The 15,505-nt window shown below is 42.8% G+C and overlaps 1 protein-coding gene across 4 annotated transcripts in view; it reads left to right on the plus strand.

Annotated features, from left to right (window-relative positions):
* Positions 1-1,647: 1,647 nt before the first annotated feature.
* The window catches only part of DIP2B (DIP2 acetate--CoA ligase B (putative)), a 190,733-nt gene continuing 176,875 nt past the window's right edge, over positions 1,648-15,505 (plus strand). For 3 of the 4 annotated variants that reach the window (XM_081821653.1, XM_081821655.1, XM_081821656.1), the window contains exon 1: positions 1,648-1,873. In XM_081821653.1, the coding sequence (XP_081677779.1) occupies positions 1,774-1,873 (100 nt within the window). In that variant the 5' untranslated portion in view covers positions 1,648-1,773. The remainder of the gene's footprint in view (positions 1,874-15,505) is intronic. The other variant, XM_081821654.1, reaches the window with a different exon arrangement.

A 15,505-nucleotide genomic window follows, 5' to 3' on the forward strand; every position in this document is an offset into this window, starting at 1 on the left:
AAGGAGACTACCGAGAACTAGGAAAGCTGAATGGCCTTCTAGGACATCACTTGTGCCATATTTTATTGGTCAAAGCAATGAGAAGCCCATCCAGATTCAGGGGAGGGGTCACGGACCTCACTTTTTGAGGGGAGGAATGTCAACAAATTTGCAGCCTTAAAAACAAACAAACAAACCTTCAACAGTCCTCATGTAAACCGGAGGCCATACATACATATATTCCCAAGATTCTCCTTACATTGTTGCAGTTAAAAGGAAATTTCAGTCTATCCCTCAATCAACCATGATGTCACATTTCTTTTTTTCAAGCTGAAATTCTTTTCTCAACTAAAAAATAATTTTCCCGGGGCGCCTGGGTGGCTCAGTCGTTGAGTGTCTGCCTTCGGCTCAGGTCATGATCCCAGGGTCCTGGGATCGAGTCCCACATCGGGCTCCCTGCTCGGCGGGAAGCCTGTTTCTCCCTCTCCCACTCCCCCTGCTTGTGTTCCCTCTCTCGCTGTGTCTCTCTCTGTCAAAATGAATAGATAAATTTTTTTTTTTTAAAGATTTTGTTTATTTTTATTTATTTGACAGAGAGAGAGAAACAGCATGAGAGGGGATAGGGTCAGAGGGAGAAGCAGGCTCCCCGCTGAGCCGGGAGCCCGATGTGGGACTCGATCTCGGGACTCCGGGATCACGACCTGAGCCGAAGGCAGTCGCTTAACCAACTGAGCCACCCAGGCGCCCTAGATAAAATCTTTTTAAAAAAATAAAAAATAATTTTCCTTTCAGCCCCTAACTGGTATACTACTGTCTAGAAACTCCTACTAGTGAATAGATATTGAGGCCTTATCTCTTAAAGGACCAATTTGGGATCAGCACAGAAGGGAAGTGAAAGCACTGAAATCTCTCAAATTGTGAAGGGGAGCTTTGGCATTCAAAAAAAAAAAAAAAAAGATAGAATATGAACGACTATTTAAAGCTTCTGCCCCAGTAGTTCCTGGTAAAAATACACAAATGTTTGGATCCTCATTATATTGAATTAAAATATTAATATTTTTGGAACACCTATTAAATCAGACATTGAAGAGGATAAAAAGATAAAGAAGACTAAGTTCCCCACTTGCAAGTAGTAGCATTCCAGGTAGGAGGAAGGAGATTCTCCGTCTGTTGCCTTAAATGCTAGAGCTGAAATAGAAACAAAGAGCTCCTGGCAAGTGGGACTAGGAAGCCCCCGTGAAAGAAGTGGTCTGTGATACAATAATACAAAAAAAAAAAAAAATCATTAATCGGTCAAAATAAAGGGGGCCTGAGTTCAGGTCCTCATAAATGGATAGATGTCAATTCTGGGAAAATGGAGGAGGGGAGAAGACAAAGGCAAACACACTAAGAGAACTGGAAAAAGTGAGGCTTGGCTCCCCTGAAAACTCCTCGCTCCCGGGAGCTCGTAAGAGGTACACGCTTCGTGTGTCCAAGCCGTCAACACCTCGAGCTCGTTTCGCTTAGGAGAGCTCGGGGCGGCGGGGTTGGGCTCGTCGTCTCAGGAGATGCCCAGTAGAGGGCGCCGTAAGCTCGCGAGTCCTCAGGCTGACTTGGCCGCGGAGGTGGTGCGTCCGCGGCCCGGGGGCGGGGCCGCCGTGCTCACGTGACTTTCGCTCATGGCGGCGGCGGCGGCGGCAGCGGCGGCGCTCGGCGGCCGGAGCCGGATCCTGTAGCCGGGGTGTGGGCCCGCGTCAGTCCGTCCCTCCTTCGGCCCCCTCTCGTGTCTTCCGGAGTGTGGCTGGCGGAGCCCGGATGGCGGAGCGAGGCCTGGAGCCCGCGCCGGCCGCGGTGGCGGCGCTGCCGCCCGAAGTGCGGGCGCAGCTGGCGGAGCTGGAGCTGGAGCTCTCGGAGGGTAGGAGGCGGGCGGGGGAGCGAGCGCCCGGGCGCCGCTGCGGATCGCGGCGACAGGGAGAGCAGGTCCCCGCCGCGCGCCCTGCTGGCCGTGCGGGCGAGACGGGAGGAGGGTGCCGGAAATCTGGCCCGTGCTCTGAAGGGTCGTCTTCCCTGCTCTCGCACCCCATGAAGTGGGTTTCCCGTGGCGTTCGTTGTGTTCTCTGGGAAGGGGTTAAGCAGGGGCTTGCTTGGGGGAGAAGTCCTCCCCGGGCCCGGGCAGTTTCTGCACTCCCTGCCCCTCAAAACCCGAGACAAAGCTGCGCCCTCGCGCTCCTGCCCGGGCGTCTGGGCACGGTGGGGGGTGGGGGGGGTGAGGCTGCGAGCAGGGTGGCTGACAGCTTTCTCCTGTCCTCCTCTACCCTTTTCGAGGGGAGGGCCCCACGCCTGTTTCAGCTCCCCTCCCCCCCTTCAGAAAAAGAGAAAGATACATGGGAAATCCGCAGCATTTCTTCTTCCTCCTCCTTTAACAATACAAGATGCCTCCCCAGTGACAGGAGTGAGGGAGAAGCAGGGTGGGCCATTGAGGGTCCTAGGGAGATTAGAAGCAGTGGCATTAACCCAGAGAGACACACACTGTGCTGCTTTCAGATCACCTTTGTCATAAGGGTTTTTTCCTGGTGCCTGTGTTGGGGGTGAATTTTCCGCATCTGATCACCTTTTGGAGTCTTTCAGGAGAGGAGGGTGGCTACCGGTTACATGGAAATCCTGGCCGGCATCCTCTTTGACAGTGGATTGGTACAAGGAGGGTTGGATTTGAGAATTAAAAAAATGGAATAAATCAAGCCTCTGTTATTAGAGAAGTCCCTTGGACAACAATGAGAGAAACGTTGCTCTGTTGTGAGCATGTGATCAGGCTTCTTGTGCAGTTGTGATCAGTTCTCCATAAAGTTCCTGTTTTTATCAGGGGCTGACTCTGAGACAAAAGCAGCATTTTCTACAAGCTTGATGTCAGTATTGTGGCGGTGTCCCCAGAGTTGCATATTTTTACCGAGTTCCTTGCCAAAGGCCCTCTTTGCCAGCATTTTTAAAGTGGATTAAATATTGTTGATTGGAAGAGAAGAATGTGACAAGTTCCCAGGAGAGTTCAGACTTTTTGTTTACTTATGGAGGCATTCTCTCCCCATCCCCCCGTTAATCCTTTACAATGAAAAACCAGAAGTAGATTTGAGTGTTATAAATCCTGTTGGGCATACAAGGAAATAATTATTTTTAATAACCCTGTTAGGTTTTCCCAATGTATAGGGAGGTGCTGTTTCCATTTGCACTTAATTACCAACATATTATTTTTCAATTAATCAGTTGGGAAGTTATTTTTTGGCCCATCCCCAGACTCCGCGGTGGTGGGTGAGTTGGTTTCTATGAGGTATTTAGAGTATTACCATGGGTCCTGCCTCTCAAGATAACCTCATTCTTCTCCTATACTAAAACATTGTCATTAAATCTGTAATGACTTCCATTCACATCTGACTTTTAAAACAGTTTATAGTAACAAATCAGCTATATTTGATTAGCCAGCAAGAGAGAGGTTTGGCTGGATGTTTGTGTCAGAATGAGATTAAAAATAGGAGTTGATTGCTTTTGCACAGAGGGAAATCCTGGAAGCTCCTTATTCTTGGTATATCGGCTTCCAACTGATTATTGTTTACTTCTCTGAGAGTTTCTAGAAATGATTCTGAGGAACTCTTTCTAGGACTCACACTGATTAGCTCACCTTTCTCTCCTTTGGAAAGGTGTGAAACTCCTACAAACTGTGGATGTCAAGCCTTCAGCATCGTTAAGGACAAATGTATGCTTTGCTTTCCCATGCAGGATTGCTTTGGGTGACATATACTTAGTTTGAATTAGTTTCTTATAGATTCATGCTGTGTTGTCCTGTATTTCATCTCTTTTAGCAACGGACAACTGGAAGAAATAACAGTTGAAAAATCTTGGGCCTGCAGTGTCAGCATCTGGGCCATCTGTCTTTTTTCTCTTGCTTAAAAATAAAGTACGGAGGGGGCGCCTGGGTGGCTCAGCCGTTAAGCGTCTGCCTTGGGCTCAGGTCATGATCCCAGGGTCCTGGGATCGAGCCCCGCATCGGGCTCTCTGCTCAGCGGGAAGCCTGCTCCTCCCTCTCCCACTCCCCCTGCTTGTGCTCCCTCTCTCGCTATGTCTCTCTCTGTCAAATAAATAAATAAAATCTTTAAAAAAATAAAATAAAGTACGGAGGATGCTTGACTGGAGAAATTAGGTAGACGTTTTTAGGAATTCAAGTGAAGTTAAAACAACCCGCTAACCCCCAGATCTCCGGAGTGGTGTTACTTGTGATGTCTGTAGTATATTTTGAATGAATCTTTGCTTGTTTGTTTGTTTATTGTACATTTTCTCTACAGCTGCTGCTCTGTTGACAGAAGTACTTTTTTTCCTTTCAAAAAAATGTACTTCTAACTATGTGTTTATCATGGGTTGCTGGCTTTGGTGTACTCATTCTTTGATTTTATTCATTTTTTTTTTCATGCAGGCCGTAGTTGGTCCTAATTATAGTGATAGTCTGAGCTGTGTGCTGTTAAAGAAATTTCTTTGCGCTTGTCTGCATTTTCGGCTGCAGGCTTTGGTCAAAGCTCCACCACCTCTGTGCTGAAATGCAGGTTTGTGCCTCTGTGAGCTGTTTGCTGCAGAGCGCGTTGCAGAGCCCAGGGCTGTGTCTGGTGCTTCAGGCAGGTCACTGTGGACTTGGCCCTGAAAGCTCCTGCTTCTGCACCAAAAAGAAGAGGCTGCAGCTGTGCAGAGAAGCACTTAAAGTTGAAGTTACACGTAATCCGGAGCTCTTCTGTAGATGAATTGAATAGGTAGGAGGTTTCTACAAGTATTCCCGTGGTGCATATTTTTTTCATAATTCGCATATATTATTCTGTTGTTATATGTTTGACAGGAAACTCTGTTGTCACTTTATTCACGAGTTTTACTCAAGTGCATGCATATTAAGTAACACTAATGATGAGACTTACTTGTTTAAATCTGTCATATAATACATTGTATTTGTATAATGATCTTATACATTATGTCATCTGGGCTTCGCTGCAACTTTGTGATTAGGTAGAATAGATAGATATTATTACCATCGCTCACCTTTTCTTGTCCTTCTTTGTTTTGTTTGTTTGTTTGTTTTAACAGAAGGGAAGACTTAGAAAGGTGAAGAGGCTAAGTGTTTTATCTAAAGTCGCTCATCTACTAAGTGCCATTATCCTAAGCTGCCATGTAATTATGGCATCTGTTACCATCAAATGATTTAAATATCTTTCTTGTTATGGCACAAGTTATTCTCATTTTTACTCTAAGGAAATGCTGTGTAACAGTTGTTTGCCACAATTCTAAATAGTTCCCTTGATTCTCTTTCCAAAGCCTCTTTCAAGTCTATCATTCACTTACTTGATTCAACAGACACTTATTTTGTGCCTACTGTGTGCGGGGGATACAGAGGTGAGCAGGGCACTGTGTCAGCCTTCAAGGAGCCCTGAGTCTAGAAGGGAAATCACACACAGACAGTACCAACCAGACAGTACAGGAGACCATGGTAGAGCTTTGTCCAGAGGCTGCCTTCCAAGAAAAGAGGAAGCTATCTGCTTTGTCGTTGTTGTGGAAAAGAAACAGCAGAGAACTCTAAATATAAGATTGGGCCGTGTGGCTGGTAGAGACGGCTGAGATTGAGCTTGTGCAGTTCAGTCCTGAGCGTGAAGGAAAGAAGGACATAAATCCCATACTTCTGTGGCTTGTTGGAAGAGCTCAAGTCTTTCAGTGTCCAAAGATGACAACTGGGAAGGTATTTAAGACAAAATAACACAGGAAGGGATTCTCCCTTTTCTTGTTTGAACACTTCTCTGAGCACAAACACAACAAACACAATCACATCCTCCCTTCCTCCTCTTCCATCACTCATCTTGGCAGCCCTGCAAGGCTGGTAGGGCCCACCTTGAAGGTGGAGGGATAAGAGAGGGCTCCTTGCCAGGAGTTGAAGGGAAAATCTTCTTGAGGAGTGGGGAAGCAGTGGGGGAGTTAAAGAGGGAAAGGGATAGGTGCTGGCTAGAGATCATATTTCACAGTCTCTGAAGTGGGCAAGTAAAATTAAGGAGCCAGGAAACTGGCGAGTCCCTCCTGTTTAATCTACACATATATAGACAATACAACACATGGTTTTGAATTCATAGGATATACATTTATCAGAAAAGTACGTGTAAGTAGTTGTCATACCTGTTGCTAGGGGTGGGAAGGAAAGCAGGGGTGTGGATTTTTAAATAACCAAAATGGGGCATTATCTAAGTGATCTTCTCCCTAAAACTTTCATGTATATATTTTTGGTGGGTCATACTCATCTTACGTTGGAACTCATCTTTAGGAATTGTGGTCAGAGCCTGTGGCACATTCCTTTGAAAATCTTCAGGGTGGCAAATTTTATTTGAGGGTGGAATTTCATTTTATAGGTTACTTGGAGTCAAGTAGAGAAAATCTGGTGATGTTCTTTTAGAGTCCAGACTAGTTGTGATTGAAAAAAATTAGAGTGATTATAAACTGATTTGCATTGTGACTGTCAAAAAAGTAGAGTGATGTAAACTGGTTTTGAGGGTAGTTCAGAAGACAAGTGACGAATTTGTTGGTAGAATGATTCAGCTTACTGTAAAGGATAGCACTTGTTTGGGCACTCTTGTTCTGATGTGTATTTTGAAAAATTATCGTTTGACAGCCCCATAGCATTGAACTGGATTTTTGAATGAAAGAAATCATTAAGGGGCTCCTGGGTGGCTCAGTCGGTGAGGCATCCAACTCTTGGTTTCTGCTCAGGTCATGATCTCGCGGTTGTGGGATCGAGCCCCGCGTCGGGCTTTGTGCTCAGTGAAGAGTCTGCTTCAGGTATTCTCTCTCTCTCCCTCCCGCTTACTCTCTCCCCTTCTCTCAAATAAAGTCTTAAAAAAAAAATCATTACCTCTTCATTCTTAGCCTGGCCCCTGGTGGCTACTTTCTTTCCTAGCCTGTGTAAGGATTAGCACCTCAGGGTGGAAAGTTCAGATGGTTGGCTAAAAAGGGCCCTCACACTATATTTGTATCATAATTACTACGGTTCTCCCCCCCTCTCTCAAGAATGTTCTTTGAAGCACTCCTCCTGCTTGCCGTCCCACTGCTCTTCAAGAGTTAGCTCAAGTGCTAGCTTTTTTTAAATCAACCTAACCCTGACCACTATGAGCTCCCTCGCTTCAAACCTTACAGCATTTACAGTGTATGTCATTTTTGCCAACCAGTACATTTTCTAATTATTTAAATTGTTTTTCATTTCACCTCAATGTAAGCTCCTACAGAGGTCATTCATACTTAAACTTCTTTAAGTAGCTCCCCAACTATTTCTTTCTTGTATTGTTCTAGGAGTACAATAAATTTTTGCTCACTTCAATTTGATGTAAAGTGAAACATGAAGTCCCTGTCTTGGGATTTGATTTTGGTATGACCATTTGAGCACAGGTTTTGGCATCTGGTGGGCCTTGGTCCCATTCCTGGCCTGTCACTTAGCTCTGTGACCTTGGACAGACTGTCTACCCTCCCTCTTTTTAACTTCTTCAGTTGTTAAAGGAATGACAATGTCATTGGAGTTGTAAGGTTGAAAACGAGCTGACTGTAGTGTGTTGCCTGCAGTAATTGGCTTGGTGCATGTAATCTTTATTGTTTCTGATAGTGAATGGATGCATGGTGACTTGGCTGTTTTTAGTATCTCGTGTTACTTAGCAGAATATGGTTGTATATGAAGTGATGAATGGAATCAATTTGTGCACGTATTTTTTAAAAGAAAGACCTCACTGCACCATCAGTTGCTCCTGTCGGCACCCTCTACCCTTGGTTTAACACATGTTGGGTCACTGCAGGCAGTTGACTAGAGCAGAGCAGAGTAGCTGGTTTGTTTCATACAGACATCTGGTGTGAGTACATTTCCGAGGCAGTAGGTTCTGGTAAATGGCTTTGAAATTTAAGCGTAGTTTCTGAGACTCAGGCATCTACCAGTTATGAAAAGGCACATGTGGGTGCTTAGAACCTTCAGATAGTTTTTATCTCTTCCTTTTCTTAGTCCTCCGTTTGTCTTTAGTGAACAAATCCTTTCAGTTCCTCCTTCAAAAGTTTTCTTGCGTCCTCTTTTCTTTTGAGTTGTGTTTACCACCAGCCTTGTCTGGTCCTCTATCTTTAGACCCAAGGGTCTGATTTTTGTCTCCCTTGAGCTCTAGGTTGATCTTTCGTCTTTTAAAGATACTGCTTTTTTCTAAAGCCATTGCTAAATCCAGGACTCTTGTCACTCATTGTCTTTAAATTCTAAGTTTTCTAAAAAGCAGGGATGGTCTCCTATATCTCTTATCCCTAGAGTCTAAGTTAGTGCTATTGTATACCTCAAATAGTCCCATCTCTTTTGATGATTGATCATACTCTAGAGGTTTAAGTAAGAGTTTTTCATATCTTTGTGTTTATAATGAATTGGTTGTTTGCTTTCCCTGTGGATGCTCATCTATAAACAAGATCACTTCTGAAAGGCAGTTTCTTTGGATTCATGAGTTGGCTTCAGTGGACCTGGAAACTCTGAAATCATGTGCAGAATTTTGAGTGTGAGTGCTGATGTGTCTTTTTAGGGAGCAGAATCTATTCCTTTCATCATTTTCTTAAAGAGGACTATGAAGCAAAGCTAAGAACCATTCTTATGAGCTTGCTTGTAAGGAAAGCTGAACTCCCTCCACTTCCCTCCTCAGCACTCTGAGCCTTATCTGAACCAGGTCCCACACTATTCCCTTTCCTCCTTTTCTCAGAGGAAGAAATATCCCCTTGCCTGTTCTGTGGTTTATCCATCTCAGTCCCATTCCTTCTCTTCTGTGATCTTGACGTCTTACTTCATTGATTGATCTATTCATTCATAGTCTTCATTCATAGTCTTTTTGTCTTTGTCTCTCTCTCTCATCTTCAGCCTCTCAGTTAACACTTGGCTCTCGGTTCCTTCCCTTCAGCCTATAAATATATATGCTGAAATTTCTCCCAACTTAAAAAAAGCAGCTTCCCACAGTTTTGTGTTGGAGTCCGCTTGCTCTTGTGTGCGTGCGTTCTCTCCCTCTCACAGATCCTAGAAGGTGTAGTTTACATTTCCTTTCTTTTGCTCACTCCTTGGTCCATTGCTTCTGCTTATCAAGCCTCCAAACCAACCGTCTCCAAGGCCATCAGTGACTTCTAATTTCAGACTGAAAAGTACCCACTGGATACAGTATCTTTCTCTGCAGCATTGGATATGGTGAATAGTTATCTTTATAAAACCCTCTCCTTCCTTAGCTTTTATGGCGTCATTTCCTTCTGGCGCCTTTTTCTTTTTATGCTCTCTCTTGAGCTTTTTTGGGCTTCCTTCTGATACAAGTGTTCCTGCTAGCTGTCATTAGCCTTCATCCCACTTCACATAAACTTGCTGAGTAATCTCATCCGTGCCCAGGGCATTAGCCATCTTGGCTGTGAGATGGCTTCCTGGTCTGTGTCTTCATTAGGCCTGACTCTGAGCCCTCTGCCCCAGACATCCCATTGGTTCCCCGACACTGGTAACTTAATAAGTCCAACACCGTACTCCTTATTTCAGCCCACTCCACAGAACCCTACTTCGGAATGTCCACTTACTCAGATCAAACACTTGGGGGTCATCCTTAACTTCTGATAGTCACTAAGTCCAGTTGATTCTTCTTCCTCCCCTCCATCCATGCTGTTTTGGTCTTAGTCCAGGCTCTTGTTTTTTTTTTTTTTTTTTTAAGATTCCGTTTATTTGTTTCAGAGAGAGAGAGCAGCGAGCACCAGCTGGGGGAAAGGAGAGGCAGAGGGAGAGGGAGAAACACACTCCCTACTGAGCAGGGAGCTGGATGCGGGGCTCAATCCCAGGACCCCAGGATCATGACCTGAGCTGAAGACAGACGCTTAACTGACTGAGCCACCCAGGCGCCCCTGGTCTTTGTTCAGGCCCTTATCAACCTCTCACTGAGATTATTATAGTAGTCTCCTAACTTATCCATCTGCCTCCAGTCCCTTCCCAGACCCTTCTCCCTCCAGTCTATCCTTCTCTATTCTGTGATGGAATGATCATTCTAAAACACAGATCTAATCATGTCTTCTTCCCTGTTTAAAATTATTCATTGGCTTACCCCATCCACAGGATAAAATGCAAGCATCCTTTGCGTAGCAAGACCTGCTTGCCTTTGTAGTCTCATTTCCTGTGTCTTCCATGATTTTCTCCCCTCTCTAGCCGTGCCTAGCTACTTGCACTACTGTGCTTTTTCACTTCCATGCCTTTGTACACGTTGCCTTTCTCTGAGAAATGCCCATTCTGGCACATTCTTCCCCCTTTTCTGCCTGGTTTACTTCTGTTCCACTCAATTTCCTGTAAGAAGCCAGCCTTTAGGAAGTTAAGATCTCTGTATAAGGAGCTATCTATTATTGAGTGCTTATTATGTAGCAGGCCCTGTGCTTAGCTCTTCATACGCCCTAACTGGCCAGTAAGTAGGTGCTGAATAAATAGCTCCTATTATCATGATGAGAGAACTGGGCCAGCAGAAAGCACCTGAAATGGAGAGGAATGCAGTGTGTGCCAGATCTGGCCCTATACCCTGATCTTTCCCTTTCTCCCTGCCAGTGACAATTACATTCTGAAATGAATGGCAAAGGGATCAGAACAGTGCACTTAACAGTCATTTAGAATTTTTTTTTTTAAGATTCCATTTATTTGTTTGAGAGAGAGCAGCGAGCACCAGCTGGGGGAAAGGAGAGGCAGAGGGAGAGGGAGAAACATTGCTGCTTACTGTGGGACCTCAGGCAGGTCTTTGAAATGTGTTTCTCATCTTACAGCTGCTGAAGATAAGTGTGGGATTTCCATTTTGTAGAGACTTGTTAAAGAACGTGCAGTCTGAGGCTACAGTGTGCTGGGGTGGGAACCCAAGTCTGCTTGGCTCCAAATCCCATGGGTTTCCACACTGCCATCTGCCTCTGTCACCCTGAATCATGTTTCAAGTTGTTTCTGCAAAATTCTTCTCCATCCTAACTACTGGTCCCCACTTTTCTTAGACTACACCTTCTGTCTTTGGAGTTTTTGAGGTGGGGCTCCCTGGAGGGAAAAGGATGGGAATGTTCTGTCCTATTCTCAGAGAATAGATGTGAAATTAATTTTTCTTCCTTGAATTGAGGTGAGGATGATCAGAAGCTGAAAAGGGGAAACCCAAGAGGAAAATATTTTGGATGCTTCACAGGACAGTCCTAAATGAAAATCCACAGGTCTGGTGTCTTTGAAAGATCCTTGGTTGCATTGGACTTGAGCTTCTGGACTGTAGAGAGGATTGTGGTTACATTCTGGTTCAGAAAGAGTTTTTAGTGCTTAGGATATTTAATGTTTAAGTTTAAAGTTAATGTATAAGTTAATGTAGGTATTTTTGTAAATGACATATACTTTAGTTGATTTTTTCTTGGAGTTATTTCTTGTTTTTGAAGGAATAATGCTCTAATATCTTTATTTTTAGAGGACTGTTGCTTTCATGATAAATTAAAACACCTGTAGGGTTTGTTTGTTTCTTTCTAAGAACTTTGGATTATGTTGTTTCAAGTTACTCATAGCCTGGAACTTGTGGGGGTTTTTTTGTTTTAAGTCTACCAAATATTTATTTATTTATTATTATTTTTTAATTTAACATATAATGTTATTTGTTTCAGGCGTACAGGTTTTATTCATCAGTCTGGAACTTGTGGGTTTTAACTCAGGTCAGGCATGCATGCATTATGGTGTTGATCAGTCTTGTCCCTGAATCTCCTTTTTAAAAATGAACCCAGCAGGAATTACTAGGTAGAAGCTTCTGATAGTTTCTTGTTTAGTAAATCTGTGACTGAGGCAAACAGGCTATCTTCAATTTTTCTTTAGTGAGGTATAATTGACATACAGCATTATATTAGTTTCAGGTGTATGACATAAGGCTTTGATGTTTGTATATATTGTAAAATGATCACCATAATTATTAATTTTTGTCACCGTATGTAATTACAAAAAGTTTGTTTTTCTTTCTTAAAATTTTAAAGAGTTGCCATTCTTACATTATTGGATTTCCTTTCTGGCTTGGAGAAACTTTCATTCTTAAATTGAACGTGTAGAAAAAGCATCAGTCTGAATTTTCCTCCCATAGTTCTTTGCTTGTTTTTCTTCAAGGACCAAGGGAAGTACTGGAAGATGAACTTCCTGTTAAAAACACCAACTTCCTCATTTGTTCGTTATCTAAGCTCTGATCTCTCATGTACCCCTGTGTTTTATCTATTTTTCAAATGATCTCAAACTTAGGAAGTTAACATTTACATACCTATTCTTACCTCCTTTTGTAAGCTGCTTGAGGACAGCATGCAGCATCCTTCAGCATGTGTATTTTCAATACCTATTCAATCAGTGAATGAATCTAGACTCTGTCATCATCCTCCCTGTCTATTCTTATTTTCTTACTAGTCTCTGACAGACTCTTCTATTATAGTAAGACTGGTTTCCTCACTCTTTTTCCTGACAGACCCATTCCTATCTTTCTGTCTTTACAATGACTATTTTCTTTGTCAGGACTGCCTTTTCTCCTATTAAAATTTCCCCATATTCCAGGGCCCAGCTGATGTTCCCTTGATCATGAAACCAACTGACTGCTTTCATTCATATTAATCTCTTCCATTTTTAGACCATTGTATTCAGTAACAGAGTTTAACACTTAACTGACCACTATTATTTGTTTCCATTATTTTTGCCTCCTTAGTTGGACTTTACATTTTGTGAGTATAATGGCAAGGTCTTCTACCTTTTGGAACTCGTAAGCTCAATATATCAGTATATCAGTAAAGGTGTATTGAACACATTTATTTACACGATCTATTGAGAGGGTGAGAGATGCGTAGAAGGCAGATTCCCTGCTTTCAAAGAGCTTTCAATCTAGTAACTTCTCAACAAATAGCTGTTTGGATTTTAAAAATATTAATTTAAGGGCGCCTGGGTGGCTCAGATGGTTGAACGTCTGCCTTCGGCTCAGGTCATGATCTCAGGGTCCTGGGATCGAGTCCCACATCGGGCTCCCTGCTCCTTGGGAGCCTGCTTCTCCCTCTGCCTTTCTCTCTCGCTCTGTCTCTCACGAATAAATAAATAAAATCTTTAAAAAAAAAAATATTAATTTAAGTAATTGTCTTTTAAGCACATAGAAGCTTTTTTTTTTTTTTAAGATTTTATTTATTTGTTTATTTGACAGAGAAAGAGAGTGCATAAGCAGGGGGAGCAACAAGCAGAGGGAGAAGCAGGCTCCCCACTGAGCAGGGAGTCTGACATGGGGCTCGATCCCAGGACTCTGGGATCATGACCTGAGCTGAAGGCAGACGCTTAACTGACTGAGCCAACCAGACCCCCCAAAGCATTCTGTTTTCTGCTTGAGTGATAAGGTAGCATTTAAAAATCCCATTTGAAATGATTCTGGGAAGATGGCAGTTTGCGCACATCTCTACTGCCCTCTTTTTTAAACTCAGTTTAAGTAAAATAACAATTTCAAAGCTTAGAACAAGAACACCAAGAGTTAGAGTGGGAACTCATGAAGATTAAGGACTTGGAAATTAGATTCAGGAAACCTAAAATGCATATGATAAAATTTTAGAAGGATGGGGTGCCTGGGTGGCTCAGTTAGTTGGGCGTCCAACTCTTGGCTTTGGCTCAGGTCATGATCTTAGGGTCGTGAGATCGAGCCCCACATTAGGTTCCACACTCAGCGGGGAGTCTGCTTTTCTCTCTCTTTCTCCTTTTTCCTCTGCCCCTCCCCCCACATGCATGTGCTCTCTCTCTCTGTCTCTTAAATAAATTTTTTTTTAAAAAATGAAATTTTAGAAGGGGAAATAAGTAATAGAAGAAAAATGCCCTGAGCTGAAAAAAGGTTGCAAATGGAAAAACACTGCAGATTTGAATGGGTTCACCATGTTCCAGGCGAGACTGATGAGAAATGGCATAAACGTAGGCATATTCTGATAAAATTCCTGAATTCAGTGATAAAGAAAAAAAAAATCCTACAAGCTCCCAGATAGAAGGATAAAGTTAAAACAGCAACAACAAAATAGGCTGTTGTCATTTGCAATACTGCAACTTTGATGATGGTGTAAGAAACATCTACCGATTAGAGAAGAGGTCTCTGCTCCAAAGAATCCTGTATGCAGTCTAGATATTATTCACCCTTTAGGCAAAAGAAAGCCCTGTGTGAGTGTGTGAAGATTCAAAGATTGTATCACCCACAGACTCCAATCTAAGCAGTATACTCTAATCAAACAGATATTGCAAAACAGAGACCCCAAGATAGGAGGAAGAAAGGAAACGGTGGATATTGGACTTTGAAACATATGTATATATGTGTTTTATATATATATATGATATATATATAAAATATATATGTAATTGCATATATAGCAAGTGACAGGGAACGTGTAATATAAATGCTAAGTAAGAATCTTTGAAATAGAAGAGACATTGCAGCAGAAAACCTGGTTGTCTGAATAAAATAGTCTAAAAGATTTTAGCAGAACTCAGACATTGTGGATCAGGGTAGTATGGGAATGGGTGGGAAGTAATAGCATTCTTTGGTATCTTTGGGATGTTGGCAGAGGGAAGTATGGGAGTGAACAGCCTTGGTGAGGAGAAAAAGACTTTATAATAGTGTTGAAAAATATAAAATACTTAAGGATAAGTATCAAAAGAAAGGCACAGGATCCATGTGAAGAAAATTGTAAAGTCTTAAGGATGTAAAAGCAAGATCTGAAAAAATGGAAAAATATAACATATTCCCAGATGGGAAGTCTATATGGAAATCAATTACAGCTCCAATGGAGAGTTCTTTGGGTGGTGGGGAGTTAGATAAAATCTCAGTGTGCATGTGGTAGAATAAATGTTTTGGAATAGCCAAGAAAATTTAGAAACAGAATCATGAGGTGGTCCTTGCTTTACCATGTGTTAAAACAGAGTCTAAAATTACTATGCTCAAAGCAGTATGGTACAGTGTTTGAATAAAGATGAATGGACAGTATGAAGTGCCTAAGTCCTTGTATATGTAGGAAAAATAATTATGAAAACATGAAAGTTTCATGAGCTTATTAGACCACTTGCCTTCTCAAATTCTCAAATTAGAAAAGATCTTAAGTTGGCTAGGACTCCGTAGGGCATCGGCAATACCGAACTTCTTGATGTTCTTCTAGTTATGCTGCCAAGAGAAGCACACTGGAACCAGAAAGAAAAGACCATTCCTCTTGCAGTGTCTTTCCAGTACCCCCTACAGACCAAGCTTAACATTGAGGTATCAGGCAAAGGGAAATTATTTAAAGGGTCCATCTTAATTTTCACAGAACAGGCAATGGAGGGTAGATTTGGAGCTGAGAAGCAATAAATTGAAAACCGACATATCCGGGCGCCTGGGTGGCTCAGTTGGTTAAGCGACTGCCTTCGGCTCAGGTCATGATCCTGGAGTCCCTGGATCGAGTCCCGCATCGGGCTCCCTGCTCGGCAGGGAGTCTCCTTCTCCCTCTGACCCTCCCCCCTCTC

Source organism: Leptonychotes weddellii, chromosome 5 (genome assembly GCF_054177405.1).
Source record: "Leptonychotes weddellii isolate Sample4059 chromosome 5, ASM5417740v2, whole genome shotgun sequence".
NCBI classification, from domain to species: domain Eukaryota; kingdom Metazoa; phylum Chordata; class Mammalia; order Carnivora; family Phocidae; genus Leptonychotes; species Leptonychotes weddellii.